General features: G+C 40.0%; 1 protein-coding gene across 3 annotated transcripts in view; it reads right to left on the reverse strand.

Annotated features, from left to right (window-relative positions):
* NFU1 (NFU1 iron-sulfur cluster scaffold) overlaps positions 1 to 15,346 on the reverse strand; it is a 49,297-nt gene extending 33,951 nt beyond the window's left edge. The window contains exons 1-5 of one of the 3 annotated variants that reach the window (XM_036748204.1): positions 15,204 to 15,346; positions 10,761 to 10,822; positions 7,623 to 7,698; positions 7,043 to 7,146; positions 3,358 to 3,493 (exon numbers count right to left, since the gene is read on the reverse strand). In XM_036748204.1, coding sequence (XP_036604099.1) covers positions 3,358 to 3,493; positions 7,043 to 7,146; positions 7,623 to 7,698; positions 10,761 to 10,822; positions 15,204 to 15,262 — 437 coding nt within the window. In that variant the 5' untranslated portion in view covers positions 15,263 to 15,346. The remainder of the gene's footprint in view (positions 1 to 3,357; positions 3,494 to 7,042; positions 7,147 to 7,622; positions 7,699 to 10,760; positions 10,823 to 15,203) is intronic. The other 2 variants (XM_036748205.1, XM_036748206.1) reach the window with 2 other exon arrangements.
* Positions 15,347 to 17,191: the final 1,845 nt, after the last annotated feature.

Genomic DNA, 17,191 nt, shown 5'->3' on the forward strand with positions numbered 1-17,191 from the left:
ATTAATTAGCAATTTTTAAAAATTACACCTGAATCTCCACATGTTCTGGGTGCCGCGAATCATGCATACAGAGGAGAGGGATAGAAAGATTAAGAGGATATATATTATCTAATTATGTTTGGCACTTAGCAACAGATATAGATTCCTAAAAGTCTATTTTGATGGTGTCTGAATCTAAAATCCCTTAGCATGCTCTCTCTGAAAACCAAGCAAAAAGAGATTTAATCCAACATTCCCCCTTTCACAGTTTCATGATGTGACATATTTCACACTTACACAATGGCTTTTCTGTCCAAGCAGCATATAAATTACTTTCTCTCACGAAAGCTAGGCTATTTCTGATGTCAGTAATAGAATTGGTATCATATGTGCTCTTTATTTCTGGGTTGGTTCCAGTTGGAATGGGTTCACAACTTGGTCTTGAAATGTCTAGAAATTCAGCTATCTTTAAATATATGGAGAATACTTTCAATTGCTTTTAAACACCAGAAACATGGGAAAGGTTTTTACCACACTCACAGTATGTACCAATTCACATTTTTTTCTTAAAAAACATTAGAAATTTACAGCAGTTCTCCTTGTAGTGGCTAAGAATGGGAAATTGAAGTAATGTCCATCAATTGGGGAATAGCTGAACAAGTTGTGGTATATGATTGTAATGGACTATTATTATCCTATAAGAAATAATGAGCAGAGTGATTTCAGAAAAACCTGGAAAGACTTACGAACTGATACAAAGTGAAGTGAGCAGAACCAAGAGACTATTGTACACAGTAACAGCTATAGTGTATGATGAGCAACTGTGAATGACTTAGCTATTCTCAGCAATATAATGATCCAAGACAATCCCAAAAGTCTCATGATGAAAAATGCTATCTGCCTCCAGAGAAAGAACTGATTGTATCTGAATACAGACCAAAGCATACAATTTTTCATTTTCTTTCTCCCTTCCTTTTTTGTTTTGAATTTTCCCACAAAATGACTAATATGGAAATGTTTTATATGATTACACATGTATAACCTATGTCAAGATTGCTTACCATCTCAGGGAGGGAGAAGGATAGAATTTGGAACCCAAAACTTAACAACAAATGTTAAAAATTATTTTTACATGTAATTGGAGAAAAAGTAAAATATTAAAAATACTGGAAGCTTTAATCTTATTGAAGTTATAGAGCTTCTTAAACAAATTTTAGTGAACATTTCTTAAGCACTTATTAAGTGGTAAGCACTGTGGTAAGCAACAGATGAGAAACAAAGATTTTCCAAAGACAGAGTTCTTAATCTCACAAAGCTCACAATCTAAGAGACTAAAACACACAAATAACTATAATAAAAACTATACATGTATATAATAGTGGTTCACACCAAATGATATGTAAAGTTTAAGAGGGGAAGAATTATTACTGGCTAGGACTGACCTTGAAAGACTTTGTGCAAACAGCAATATTTAAGCTGTATCTTAAAGAATGGGTAGGATTTCAACAAGCTGAGATTGGAGAAGCTGAGAAGGCATACTAAGCACAAGAAATAGCTTGAGCAAAGCAATCAAGACAAGATAGTGTGGGGTTCTGTACATGCTATCTGTTTGTTCCCTGTCCCTAGGGCTCCTCCTTCACTCTGATCAGAGAGGGTGAAAGTAGGACATTGGAGAGCTCTTCCCCAAATTGTCTACCATTTAAGAAGAGCTCTCAAGGAATTCACCTCATCATTTTCCACCCAGCTGACGTGTAACAGCCCCAAATTCAGGCCTCTGGCCGTTGTAATCTGGGACTTTCTACAGGGTTCTACATCCCTGGACTAGACCCACTTTCCACTGCCACCTCCTCCCTTCTAACTGGACTCTCCTGAGACTTACGTCCACTTGTTTCTGCCTGCTAATCTGCACATTCCCTTCCTGCTGTGAAATGGGTCTCCCAAGGTCCTCACAGTATACAACATTACAACCTAATAATGGTAATAGGTAACATTTACTATGTGCCAGGTACTGTGTTAAATGCTTTATAAACAAAATCTCATTTGATCCCCATAACCACCCTGGGAAGCAGATGCAATTATTATCCCTAATTACAGTTGAGGAAACTGAGGCAGAGGTTAAGTGACTTGCCTAGGCTCACACAATTAGTAAGTGTCTGAAGCTAGATTTGAACTTAGGTGTTCCTGACTCCAGGCCCAGCGTTTTAACCACTGTATCACCAAGCTGCCGTGTGGTCAGACCTCACAGGAGAACTCTTGAGCAGTCTAATCATTGGCTTCTCTCTATAGACCTCTCTCTCCTTGAACTCACTCCTCAATGGTTAACATACTCCACTACCTCAGATGGTCCCATACCAAGGCCTCTGAAGCTCACACACCCTCTCTTCACTTCCCTCCCTCTCACTGTCCTTCATGCTTGGAATGCTCTTGCCTCTCCTTTTGTTTCTTGGCTTCCCTATCTTTCTTCCAAGACTCAGCCGAAATCCCACCTTCTGCAGGAGGTTTTTTCTTTCCTGGTTCCTTTTCCCAGGCTCCCCCACCTACCCACCAACCTGCTAATGCCTTCCCTTGGAGATCACCTTCCATTTGCACAGTATATATTTTGTATGTAGTTATTTGCATGGTGTTTGTCCCATCAGAATAAAAGTTCCCAGAAGACCGGGACTGGTTTTGTTTTTTTTTTTTGCCTTTCTTTGTATCCCTAGTGTATCCTTTGTATCCTAGGTACATTGCCTAGGAACACATAATAAGCACTTATTAACTGCTTGTTGACTGAATGACCAACCAAGAGCTCTGACCTCAGATACCAAACCTCTCTTTCAGGCGCGCGCGCGCGCACGTGTGTGTGTATGTGTGTGTGTGTGTGTGGTGTGTCTTCCCATCCCCACCACTCTCACCTCCCCATTATGGAGAGCCTTATTTCTCTCTGTACAAAATTCAATATCACAGACTTTGTTTTCCTTCTGATTTTTTTGTTTTAAACTAAGTCTAGTCCTCATTGTTGATGTATAAATAAATTCTATTTAAAAAATACTAAAGCCCATGAAGATGGAAGATGATAAATGAGCTACCAAGAAAGAATGTGCTAAAGTCAAGGAGGAATTTAGGAAGTTGGATGGAGGCTAGTAGATAATAGCAATGGGAAAGGGAAAGGGAGTGGTACAGTTACTTAAAAATGTCACTATTTGGAATAAATGTCTTATAACAGTAATCCTTGTTATTCTTCTTTTATCTTCACCCCAAAAGTGTAAAAGCTTCTAGAGAGAAAATACATCCATTTTATAATGAGATAAATCTAGATCACATAAAAGATGCTATCTTAACAATGGTTCATCAAGCAGTCATATTACTTGGGGAAACATATCAAACATTTTAAAATACCTAGCCAGAGGGGAGCGGAATGCTGTAGCTGGTGTAGGAAAATCCATGGTCTGTGATACCAGCACTGGTTTTCCTGGAATAAACTTCAAACTGTTTGGGTTGGGAGTATCCTGCGTTTGAATAAACATGCATCGCGCTGAAATATGGAAGAAAGAAAAATATGTTATTCTGGAAAAAACAGCCACTAAAAATCTCAATATTTTTCAAATTTTCCTTCAAAAACTCTAACATTCTTAAAACTAGACTATAGTTGTCCAAAAAACTCTGGATAACACTGTTATTAAACAATCCCTGGTAATTTTGCAGAGTGACTTTAACACAATACTTTAGCATCTTGTCCCACTCTACTCAAATATCTTCTCTATAATTTTTATTCTGAAGCAAAATGCTTCACTCTACCCTGTCTAAACTGACATATTTCCTTTAAAGAAAACATAAGATTAGCAATTTAATACTGAGAACATTTAAAAGTGACAATGCAAATTGCTTTCCGGACTCTTGATTTCAGAGAATCAGGATGATTTCTATCTTTTACTGTTTCTTCCAGTTCCCAGATTAGGTTGAGAATGGAGTTACTTTTGGTCACAGATAAAGAAAAAACTGGAAATTTCATTTCCTATCTTGCAATTATGACAACTAATAGGATGAAATGATGAATCAAGAATTTATAGTATTAAATTGTTGCTCCAAGTACCCATCATGGCAACAATTCTTTTGAAAAAAATAAAATCAAAACTATTCTAGCACAAGCAAAACTACTCAAATATATGAACAAGTGTTGTATCTTAGGGAGATGGCGAGATAACAAGGTAACAACACACTTTATTTTAAGCTTAAAATGAAGACTAGTTGGCAAGAGATGTGGTTGTCATGGAAATGCTCTATATTCACCATTCTGAAAATACTCTCAATTTGTCAGCTTGTAGTATCTTGACTCTTTCTCCCTATCTGAGAGGAGAAAAGGGAGGAAAGAATGTGAGGGAATGTGGGGAGTGGGAGACTGGGGGGTATCTGTTATTATTTACTATTTGTTTTAATTCTGTATCGAAGGTGTATTTGAGGAAGCCAGTCTCACTGGGAACAGAACTGGAAGATGGCTCATCTACACAAATACAAGAAAGAGGATAAAGAAAACAGCTGAGATGGAGAAAGGTCTTACTTTTCTGCATGAATCAATATTAAGTGGGTCCAATGCAAAATAATTCTATCTAATCTCAACCAGGCCCTTTTTTTACAGAGCAATTCTTTTACTCAGCTCTTATGGATCAATCACACTGTCTATAGAAGTTCTTCCAAATCATTTCGTCTCCTCAGACACTCAAATGCCACCTCTTCCCACCTTACTCTCAGCAAATAATTTTACGTACTATTTTACTGAGAAGATTGAGACCACTAGAGGTAAATTGCCTACTTCCATCCTCCATATTTTTATATTACTATACCCTCTTTCCTCTTTCCCTCTTGTCTCAAGGTTCTCCTTTTTGTTAAAGTTAACCTCTTGACCTGTGTCCTCAATCCCATATTCTTCTATTCCCCTCCAACAATTCCTGGATCTCCTTCCCAAAATCCACTTCAACTTTTCCCTCTCCACAGCCTACCAAATAAAATATGAATTTCTTAAGCTGCTTGCAAAGTCCACAAAAATATGCTTGCAGCCAGCCTTATTTCACAGTACTCTCTGCTCCAGATGAACCATAATTGTACAATGATTGTGTCCTGATCCCTGCCAGTTGCAATCCTTTGTCCATTCCTCTGACCTCGCCTCCATGCCTGAAATAGACTTCCTCATGTGTCTATTAGCATTAACCCCTTCTTTCAAGGCTCAGCTTAGGTTTGAAGTTTTTTGACCCCCAAGCTCAAATCTCTCATACTTTTGGACCTATCCTATGCAATTAACACGTTCAATTCTCATACTAATTTACCGTCTGAAGTTTTTTACGTTGTTGACCACCTCTCTCACTACACACCCTTGCCTCTGTCAGCTTCAGAGATGCTAGATGTTCCTTGTTCTCCTCCTACCTCACTAATCACTCCTTTCCCATCAATTCTGAAGGCTACTCACATTATTCCTAACCCCCAAATGTAGGTATTTCCCAAAAGTCTGTCCTCCGCCCTCTTTTCTTTATATACTCTCTCACTGAAATCTTATTTATTCCTATGACTTCAATACCACTTCTATGAAGATGACTCCCAAATACTTATCTTTAATCCCGACCTCCCTCTGAGCTCCAGACCTCAGCCTCAAACCTCTTCCTGTCCAGATCCACCTGGATGTCCTATCAGCACTCAAAACACCAAAGACCTAGCTCATCATTCTGGCAATGTTGTGTAACAGACAGAGCAACGGACTGGGAGTCAAGAAAACCCAGCCTCAAATCCCACCTCGGACCCTTGATATTTGTATGTGTCTGGGCAAGTCACTTGAGTTTGTCAGTTTCCAAGGGCAGCTAGGTGGTGCAGTGAATAGAATACTGGCCCTGGAGTCAGGAGAGACTGAGTTCAAATCCTTCCTTAGACACTTGACAGTTACTAGCTGTGTGACTCTGGGCAAGTCACATAACCTGATTGCCTCAAAGAAAAATTCAAAAACAAAAACAAAGTTAGTCTGTTTCCCTATCTGTAAAATGAAAGGACTGTATTAGATAACTTCTTAGGTGTCTTCCTGTTCTAAATTTACGATCACATGAGACTCCTCCTAACCCTAATTCTTCTGTCCACTGGCCTCCCCATTCACCTGTTCAGAGGCTAGTGTTTTATTTGACTTTCCCTTACCCTCCTCCACACTAGCTTAGTGGATGATGAAAACCAGAAGCAAACAGTACAACTTGTTCACCAGTGCAAGAGTCAAGAGGCTATTGGAACCAGACCTACAAAATTAAGACGTCTAACTGAATTTCTGTTCATTAGTGGTGTTATTCTATACCCATTTGACGTATTCTGTGACTACAGGATATAGGATAGTCTAGAAAACAAAATACTCGTTTTCCTTTCCAAATCTTCTTTCCCTAATGAGGTAGTTGGTGGCACAATGGATAGAGCACTGGGCCTGCAGTCAGGAAGCCTTGAGCTCAAATGTGGCCTCAGACATACAAGCTATGAGACCCTGGGCATGTTACTTAACATTTTCGCTTCAGTTTCCTCAACTGTAAAAAATGGGGATAATGACACCTACCTTGCAAGGTTGTTGTGAGAAACAAACAAGATAACATTTGTAAAAAGCAGTTAGCACAATGCCTAGATTAATAAATGCTTATTCCCTCCCTAATTTTACACACACACACACACACACACACACACAAACTCATGGTTCTATTGCTTTTTAACAAGTTGCCATCTGGAATATACAACTGATGAAGTATTAAAGGTAGCAAAAAGTACCAAGAGAAAGCATACATAAGGACAATTTTCAGTTATTAGAGCATATAACAAAATTATCTTATTGCAGGCTAAGATTGTAATATTTGCTCACTGAAGGAAATGCTAAAAAAAAAAAATCTGTAAAGTGGGGGAGGGGTATTGTCTCTTACAACTCTAAATTCTATGATCCCATGAAACAACATATTGTTTTATGGATCTCTAAATGCAAAAAAATACAACTTACTCTCTTATGTTGAAAAAAGTCAGTCTTAGTACAGTTCAATTAAGTTTTATGAAACTCAATTTCTATTAGAAAGGAAAATTTTACCTGTGTTATATAATGCTGTGAATGGAGGCAAAAGTTGTCTTTGTACAAATTGATGCAGAGGCTGCTTCCTAGTATTGTTCGTACTTAGCTTTATGTTACAAAATCTAAATTAAAAAAAAAAAGAAAGAAATTACATCTGAGTTTCAACTACTTAAGGTTAAAAAAGACATAAAGGTGAAAAGTAATCAGCAACATAAAGCATTAAAATCACAATAATTATGGGATTTGCTTTTCATTTCACATTATAATAATATTTCTGCACAAAGTCCTACTCCAATGCCTCACTGAAGTATGAAGGTAACCCGGGTTTTCAAAGGTTATGCCAGTGGAATATAAGGTGTGGCAAGTTCTATAATCCTGGAAAGGCTTTGTAAATGGTCCAGACAATAGACATAGCCTATTTTTGGAGGACCAACATAGCTAAGTATAGCAAGGCACAACACTAGTAGGCTTGCAACCTAATGAAAACTTTTTTGGCTATGGAACCCATGAAATAAAGAAAAATAAAAAAATAGTTTTAGTTCTGCTTCTACAGGGCTGACAGAGTAGCAGGAAAAGGGGTAAAGGATAAGAATCATACCGTGAGATCCTTGTGCAATGACCTGAACAACTGGACCCGTTGCTGGGTAGCTGAATTATATGCATTGACATTCTCGCTATAAACAAAAGGAGAACATTGCAGCTAAATGGAAGGATAACTCAGAGTTATTCCTTGGAGAGTCAAAGAAAGGGGTGAGTAGAACTTGGTATACTCAAAGGCAGTAAGAAACATTATTTCCTGGGACAGCTGATGAACATGTACTGCAGTACTAACAATAAATATTTTTAAAACGACTACCATGAAACTAATTGCAGCTTTTGCAACAACATCAGTTGCTAAAGATGAAGATGTAAAGAAATTCTATAAGGAATTTCTTAATACCCTCCAAATTAAATCAGCATATGTTAATACTCAGTGATGATGGCTTCGATGCAACAATGGGAAAAAGTAGGAACAAGGAGAAATAAATGTGAGTAATCTCAGGAAGCCAGAATGAGAAAGTAAAAGAACCCTTATGCCTTTATATAATGAATACTTCCTTTGAAAAACATTTTCACAAATAATGGTCATGTTAAGTGTCTAAATAATACCATAAAAATCAAACATATTAAATCTTGAGTGGAAAAGAATTGTTATTGATGTGTTGATATGGGAGTTATCTTTGTGTTAGCTAAGACCATTGACTCATCAGACCTAATAATAGAATTAGTTTTTTTTAAAGAAAGAATGAGAAAAAAAAGATATAAATGAAATAACTTAATCTAGAATATTTAAACAAGCAACTAGACAATCAAAAATGGGAAATGGGCAACCCAAATGACATTGACACCAACTATAATTTTATCTAGAGGTTTAAACGATGTAAATTAATTGCTATAAGAAGACCAACAAAGCCCAGAAAGCACCTAGTCATCAACCACGAGTCTTAGCTGCTAAAAACAGAGACACAACTACCAAAGGCAACACCAGGTTAGAATATAAATTTGTTTGTAAAATCTCATCAAGAAGGAAGACGGATGATCATGAAATAGTATAGACTCAGAAAGCAGAGAGAAGAGGAGGGTAAAACCGGATTAAAGAAAGTCTGGCAAGATACCCAACTAAGCAAAGTCATTCCACAGATAGTTAAAGATGAAAATGTAAAGACAAGCAGGAAAAAAATTGGAAAAATACTTGTAACAATCTTAACTTTTTTTCCATTAAGGACAATGGAACCGCCATACTTGGACCTTAACGTCACAGCCCAGACTGTACTTACAGAAAAAGGCAAAAAGATACTAAAGAGAACAAAGAAGTGGAAAGCAACTGGTTTAGACTAAGTGTATATAGGAGATCTCTGCTGTAGGAGAAATAATCACAAGGAGGAAAGACAATATACAAGACAATTGAAAGACAATATACAAGTCATGTGACCAAGAAAATTATCAGTGATTACTAACCTACATGTCTCCTTTCCCATCTGTGCAAAATGACTTTGAGTCAGCTATATGTGAAACGAAGGCCTCCTTGATGAGAGTATTACAAGGAAACAAAGAGACTTTTGCAAGTGATATTCAACAATGTACCACATCTTTACCATCTCATAATTAGCTGAAAGATACAGAACACTTAAGATCATTCTCAGCTTACTATTTGTTGATTATGAAAAAGCACTGGATTTGGTAGAACAAAATGTTGTCTTATAGATGGGCTCTTTTACAACGAAGTGTCTACCATCACCACATCAACATCATTCAAGATCTCTTGAAACATATAACAGAAATAATCCTGCTCAATGACCCTCTTATCTAAACACCAGGTATGACATAAACAGGGAGATGTATGCTTGCCAAGAGGAGTTCACCACTAAGACAGAGGAGATCCATCATAGACTCCCAAGGTGAAGAGGGCCTCCTTGTGGATTGTGGGGTCCTTCAGATGCTTGTTTGTTGATATTGTGTTAATTGCTTCCTGGAAGAGATTCCAGTTCTTCTCCTAGTTAAAATTCTTGCTTCCCCTTACAGCAGTCAACTATCTATCTTTTTTTAACCATGTCATTATCCTAGATACCCTCTCCCAACATTTCTTCTCTCCTCCTATCCCCAGACCCCAAATATAGCATAAATTCTAAGACTCAGAGAAATACTTTGTCATGGCAAGAGCCATCGGAAAAATTTACAAGGCAAGTCTATCCTTCCACAGGTCTTGTATTGTATTAAACACAAGAAGTCATTCAAAGCAGTTTGGCCTGACCATCCAGCCGCATGGTATATGAAGCCCAAGTATATGAAGAATGTTGCATTCAGATTAAAGCATGCATTTGGATGGATAACCTTTATCTTGGGCACAGTTCAGATGGACAAGCTGGGCCTAGAGCTTAACAAGGGGAAAGCAGGCTGAATTACCTTCAGGAAATTGCAAAGCTACTTTAATGACCCCAAGCTTTGAAAGCAATGGCCCATCTTTTTTTTTATATCATTTATTATTTTGTTGTATTGGTGGCATATGTTATATAGTGAATGTTTTCCATGCAGACAACGATTACCTTAGCAACTTATTGGAGAAATTTTTAGCATTTTCATTATATTTGGATCTATTTTATATACTTGCAGTATACAAATAAGCCACGAAAGTGTGGAAAGGAATGAAACACTTTCATTAATCAATAAAGGCTGTATAAATGTAATGCACTTTCTGGCTGCCTTGTTCAGTAATTGCCAAAGCAGTAATGTTTCTTTTTATAACCCAGGAAAATTTTTGGCTTGTTCCTCTTGCTCCTCAGTCGCTATGTTGTTTCTTTGTCTTTGTTTTATTATTTTTATCTCATATTCAATGGAATTCACATATAAGCCGTCGTGGGACACTGATCTACTATTAAGGCCCATCTTTTTAATAGCATCTTTCTACTAGTGTATAGCAGAGACACGAAATACAAATCCTCAAAAAGTTAAAAACAACTTTCACAAAGAGAGCGATGGAGAGGCTCAGGGTGTGAACAGTCTCAAACATAGAACCCATGGGGACCTCTGAAGAAGAGGCATAAAGGTCTCATCAAGAAACAGTACGACAGAAAAAGAAGATGAAGTGGTCATATGGACTAGGGATGACAGGCAGACAGTCAAAAGTGCTCTACTGTTAACCCTCATGTCAGGAAACAAGGAGCAAGGCTCCTTGGGTAGACCCTTGTGTTGAACTTACGGGAGGAGAAGAGCAAGAGTCGTGAAAGACGGGAAGGCACGGATGGGTTGTGATCTGTAGTGCTGCAAGGAAATCACAGATCCATCTGAATATTAGATAGTAATTCCAGTGACTAGGCATGCTGAACATTTATACAACTCACAAACAGGTATAACTCTAAATGAGATGCATATCCCATCATCAGTAGACTAGAAGTAATAATTGATGACTGGGAGCTCAAAGGACTCTGATTACCAAAGTAGCAGTATACAACACGATTTTTCTAAGGGCAATATCCCCAACTACAGGATAAAAAAGGCAACAAATACATACTGTGTGTATATGTATGTATATATATGTATATATGTCTAGACTATGTAGTGTCTTCTTAGAGTTAAAATTCATGCTTCCTTCTACAGAAGCTATTTATCTTTTCCTCTTCAACCATGCCATTAGCCCAGGTCCCTCCCTCCTGCTCCCCAATATAACAGACTCAAGAATCAGAGTATGGAATGACAAGGGCTATCAGATAAAATTTAACTTTTCATAGATCTTGTATTAAATACAATAAATGACTCACAGGTTATTTCACAAATTCACTAATGTGAACTGATCAAAAATATCCCCTGCGCTGTTATATAGGGGATGCCATGAGGAGGAAAATCAGGAAGACTTGCTTTGAATTCTCTAATCTATCATAAGAGGGTCAAGCTCAAAGTTGAGTTTCTTTCCCTCAGTCACTTCCCCGCCCATTAGTGGAGCACGTGCTTAATTCAGCACTTCACTATCAGTGGTTTTGTTGATGTCGATAATCCAAAACAGCAAGGCAGATTCTTTGAAAGTTGCTATGGCTGAAAAATCCATCAACCTGTACCCATCTGGTGACCAAACTCTTCAATCTTACCTGGCCGAGTCCTTAGAAGATACACACCTAATGCATCACTATATATGTATTCAAACCTTTTGGGCTTGGTAAGGTTTGTTTCAGCTTGTGTTCTGACTGACATAGACTTTGGGAAGCCAGGGTCACTCACCTGGCTGGCTTTAAATGCCTTTTACAACCAGGCCCTGATCTATCAACCTCTCCAACCTTGTTAAAGGTTACACTCCCCTTCCTTCACTCTGCGTTCCAGACATTCCAGCCTTCTTTTTGTTCCCCATATCCAACACTGTCTTCTATACCTGGAAAGCACTCCCTTCTTCCCTCCACCTCTTTGAATTCCTATTCCTTTCAAGACTTCATCTCAAGCACCACAGAGGGCCAGACCTGGAGTCAGGAAGATCTGCGTTCAAATCCAGTCTCAGACACTTACGGGCTATATGACCCTGGGCAAGTCACTTAATCTTTGCCTCAGTTTCCTCGTCTATAAAAAGAGAACAATAGCATCTATCCTCCTGGGGCTGTTGGGAGGATCAAACGAGAAAATTATAAAGTGCTAAGTGCACAGTAAGTGCTATGTAAATGTTAGCTATCATTATTATTTAGAATAGTGATGCCTGTGATAAACTTACACTTCTTGAGCAGTTCTGGCATTAAATTCCTGAGCACCCAAAGATATGCAGCAACAATGAGAGGTCAAAGAAGAATCTCACCAGCCGTCTTTGTTCTTCTCTACCACTAATAGCTAAACTGGTTGGGTAATAAAGGAATCTAACTGCTACCCATGTAAACGTTTGTGGGGGGTCATTAGGAAGCTCGGGAACAGGGGGGAACTGAGAAAGAGGATGGAAAAAGAGTGCATGTGGCATCAACGCTGTCATAGAAATAAATGCTGAGCAAGGCATAAGGAAATCTGGCTGCTAGCACAACGTCAAGCATTAAATATCTGTGTGATGTGTGACAGATTATTTAATCTTGTCAAAGCACCTTGCACATACTGCAATAATTTAAGAATCCATGACTTTGTTAATGTGGATTCTCATTCCCCAGAGGAAAAACACAAATCCCCTATAATTAGACAGTGAGCTCCTCGAGGACAGGGGCTGTCTTTTAACTTTGTATCCCCTGTGCTCAGTACAGTGCCTGACACATACTGTGTACTTAATAAATGATTACTATTTCATAGAGGGATCTCAAAAGTTTCAATGGCTGAAAAATCTATGGCCCTGCACTCAACCTGTTGATGAGCCTTTCCAAACTTAGCTAAGCCCTATGCTTTGGACAACAGATAGAGTCAAATCAATAAAACCACAACTAGTGGAAAAGGAAAGATAACCTACTGCCCTTTGGTTCCATTCACAATTCCTCTGACACCCCAGACCAAAATTCCCTTCCTTGGCCACGACTTCCCTACAGGTACCTATAGGTATTGTCTCTCCCTCATTAGAATATAAGTTCCTTGAGGGCAAAGACTATCTCACTTTTGCACATAGTTGGGCCATATTTATGCTTATTCTCTCCCCTGACCCTCCCTTTCACTATCCCTAGTACCTGGCATAGAGTTAGCATTTGATAAATGTTTTTTCATTCATTTGTACCAGCCTTGGGTCTGTTCTCAAAGCCTTTACAACCTGATAGAACCTGCCAGAGCTTATACTCTGATGAGCCCAGGGTTATCTCCATGACATGATGAAGCATCAGAACCAGGCTTTTGAAGAGGTACTACAGAGTAGTTACTAAATCTTTTAAAAAGTTTAATGAATTTCTAGGCCTCCGTTTCTTCTTCCATAATACGATTAAGTATAAATGGTGGGAAAGAGTGGCAAGACACATAAATTTGCACTAAATTAAACAACATCCTATACAATTTTCTAATTAAAAAAAAATTGTCTACCATGTCTAAGTCTTTTCTCCCCAAGTTAAGCTTTTCCTGGGTCGGGACTTCCCTTTACTTGAGTCATAAGGTGACACGGCAGCAAAAATATAGTAGCTTTGGTGTCTGAAGACCCAGCTCCGTTATTTACTGGGTGATCATCTTTGCTGTTTCTGAGTCTAGGTCTTCTCATCTGTAACCAGTACTAGCGACTTTGCAGAATTTCTATACGGCTCAAATGAAGTCATGCATATAATGAACTATAAAGCACTGTTATTATACAAATGAACTATCATTACACTCTTTTTTTCCTCATAGTAATGTTTGATAAATCCAAGCTGACTTGGGGTCCACCAATATTTTAGAAAGATTTATTGTCTACCTGCCAAGGCACCATGCTAGTGATGCTGACACAATCTAATCTGGGGGAAGGAAGGGGCAGAATGAGGGGGAGATATCAATCCACCAGTGTTTTTACTAAGTGACTACTTAGTTTGGCTCACAATAATAATAGCGGCTAACGTTTACCTAGCGCTTACTATATGCCAGGCTCTTTACCAATATAATCTCATTTGATTCTTATAATTCCCATTTTACAGATGAGGAAACTAAGCCAAACAGAGGTTGTTCAGTGACTTGCCCAGGGGTCACACAGCTACTGAGTGCTTCAGGCCACATTTGCACTCAGGTCCTCCTGACTCTTGTACCAGTATTTTGTACACTGTGCCACCTTGCTGCTTGAGCGGGTCACATTCTATTGGGGGTGACCTGTACGTATATAGGAATATAAAAATAGATACATGGTGATAGGGATACAAATAACTTATAAGGGGCAGGGGTGAGAAACATCAAGAATAAGTTTAAACAGAAGTGCTGGAGGGAGAGACTATTTTTACCTGTGAAAAGCGGAAACTAAATTCCCTTTCAGCTCTGAAATCCTGTTTTAAGGAATTCTATCACTATCGTTCTTTCTAGTGCTGAAATCTCCGTTTTAAAGTCCCTTCCGGCCTGGATCGCAATTGCATTGGCTGGTCCAACATTATAGAATCTCGATTTCAAGGTACCAGCTCTTTGATATTATCTGTCCCACTATATGGAAGGTCTCTCCTGCCTCTGACATTCTGTGCCATTCATGTTCCAGGGTTCCTTCCAATTTAATATTCTATTTGTTCCAAAGACCCTTCCATCTCTACAATTTTGCATCCTAAGCAGACCCGCTTCCTGCCTGGCTATAATTTATACTCTAAGGCCCTTTCCAGATGCTCTTATGCCCTACTAGGTTCTCTCTTGCTCTAGCATCTTAGGTTCCGAGGCCCCCTGCGCTGATATTCCCCAGGGTCGGCAAAGGGGCGGCACTGAAGGTCAGGGTGTCCCAGTTTCCGGGGAGAACAACGGAAGAGAACACCGCGGAGGAGGGCCCGGGGACACGTGATGCTCTGGCTGGAGCAAGGAGAGGCCGAAGCGGCCCCGCCCCTCGAGGACGCCACATCCGCTGGGGGAGGAGGAGGAGCAAGGGGGAAGAGGGGGCCGCGCTGGGGTCCCATTCACCCCGCCCCCCAGGAAGAAAGGGTAAACTCGAGGATGTGTCACTAGGAGAAACGGCTGACTCCGGCCCCTAAGCTGGCCGTGGTGGAAAGAGGGAAGCCCCCAGAGCTGTTTCAGCCTCACGTTCTCCCGTCCCCCGCCCGCAGGTTTCGAGAGCATCACCTACCGCCTGCGCAGCCCAGCAAAAGCGGCTGCCGTTCCCGAAGCCAGCCGGCTGGCAGCCATATTTGTTACTTGACTGCGCAGGCGTGGAGCGAAGACCTTGCCGCTCTGAGCTTTCCTACCACACGCCTGTTCAGAAACGCAGGAAATGAAACGGACAAGGGCCGAACTTCCTTAAAGAAGCTGGGCTGGGGAGCGGTGTGTGGAACAGACAGCCCTCTGCTGGTTAATTCAGAAATTGCAGAGCTCTTGGGGGAAAGTTATGTCCCCGTCCAGTTGGGAACCACGTGGTTTTCTTGCTTGCTGTTTACCACGAAGGAAAATGCAGACGCCAAGCAAGACCAGGACGAATTTGTGTTCACCTCGAGGGCATCTTAAGTTAAATAGAACATAGTATGGGAAAAGATCATAGAGACAGAAAACTTGGGAGACCTGAATTCAAAACCTGCCCCAGACACTTAATAATCTTATTTCCCCACTCCAAAGACCTCCTGTTCTTCATACATAAGATGAAGGTAATTATCCTCCCACCACTACCTCCCAGTGACGAAAGCATTCTGGCAGGGGTGGGTTGGAATCAGATGGAAGCAGCCAGCTCTATTGTTAAATGTTTAGCATAGAGAAAATAATTGTTACTTTAGTTGATTCTCATGATGCAGAAAATGTTAATAATGCAGGTGAAATTTAAAACTGTGAGGTGCACATCTTTTTCCTCCAAAGAATCAGTTGTTAAAACATTTATCAGTACAGGCCTATCTGTAATTTGGAATACTATATAAATGAGAGCTATGATTATGATTATTAGAGATGGTCTGGTCCTTCCTTTTATAGATGAAGAACCTGAATTCAGGTTAGAGAGGTTAAAAATTTGCCCATGTTCACATAGGTTATGCATAAAGGACCTGAGATCCAAACCTAGGTCAGCTGGCATGAAACCATTGTTTTCCACTGTTTCCTTTGGGTCCAACTCCACTTCCAGATGCCCAGTTTCCTGGTATTAAGCCCTGGTGTACCTTCCTAGTATCCTGTAGTTTATAACCCTGGTCTTGCTTAGCTAAATTTAATCTACTTCCTACTGCCACCTCATAGCCAGCATCCTCAATTGAGATGACCTCAGACCACCCTCTGGAGCACCTTGGATCTTCCAAATCTTGCTTGATGAGGTATGTCACCTGAGGGAAGGCTCTAAGTGAACTGTCAGGGTATCTTCCATCTACCTGAAAGCAGTGACTTCCCATCCAGCACAAGACAACTACCATCTCCTACTGCCAGCCCAATCTGCCAGCTGTGACATAGAGAATCTCCATATGTGAAAAGAGAAGCAATCCACCTTCTGACTTCAGGCCTTCCATCTCCTACTGCACCTGTCGTTTGAGGAAAATAAAAGGAAAGCTGGTGGGGAATGGGACTTCTTTCTCCTGCTGTGTAGACTCAGTTTCCATCTCCAGCTGTGTCCTTGTCCTGCCTAATCTCCAGTCTTAGCATGGAAAAGGGCTTGTGAAGCATGGCCTCTCATCTGACCATGTGCCTCCCATCTCATGTTGCATTTGCCTCCACCTCGATCTCTACCTTGAAGAAGAGTGGGACCTTCCACTGAATGATGAACTTTCCCATACTTAGTCATACCCTTCATGTCCCAGTGACTCTGAACCCCGGTATGTCATCCTCCAAACACCATTCTCTACCCCACCCCTCCACCACCTGATTCCTCATGTCTATGCCCCTCAACACTCGACTCCAAAGTTTCAACAAAATACCACCCAGACCATCCACTGTGCTCACTGAAATGCTTGTTCCATAGGCAATAGACTTCCTTTCATCTTTTCCCCTCCTACTCCTTTCATCTACTAGTTCTTACTAAAACCTGACTTCCATCTGATGATGCAACCTCCCTGGCCACACTTTCCAATACTCACTGTACCTTCACTCATTCTCCTTGGCTCACTGATTGAGGTGAGAGCATTGGAATATACTTTAGTCCTCATCACCAGT

This window comes from Trichosurus vulpecula, chromosome 3 (genome assembly GCF_011100635.1).
Source record: "Trichosurus vulpecula isolate mTriVul1 chromosome 3, mTriVul1.pri, whole genome shotgun sequence".
In the NCBI taxonomy this organism is placed as follows: domain Eukaryota; kingdom Metazoa; phylum Chordata; class Mammalia; order Diprotodontia; family Phalangeridae; genus Trichosurus; species Trichosurus vulpecula.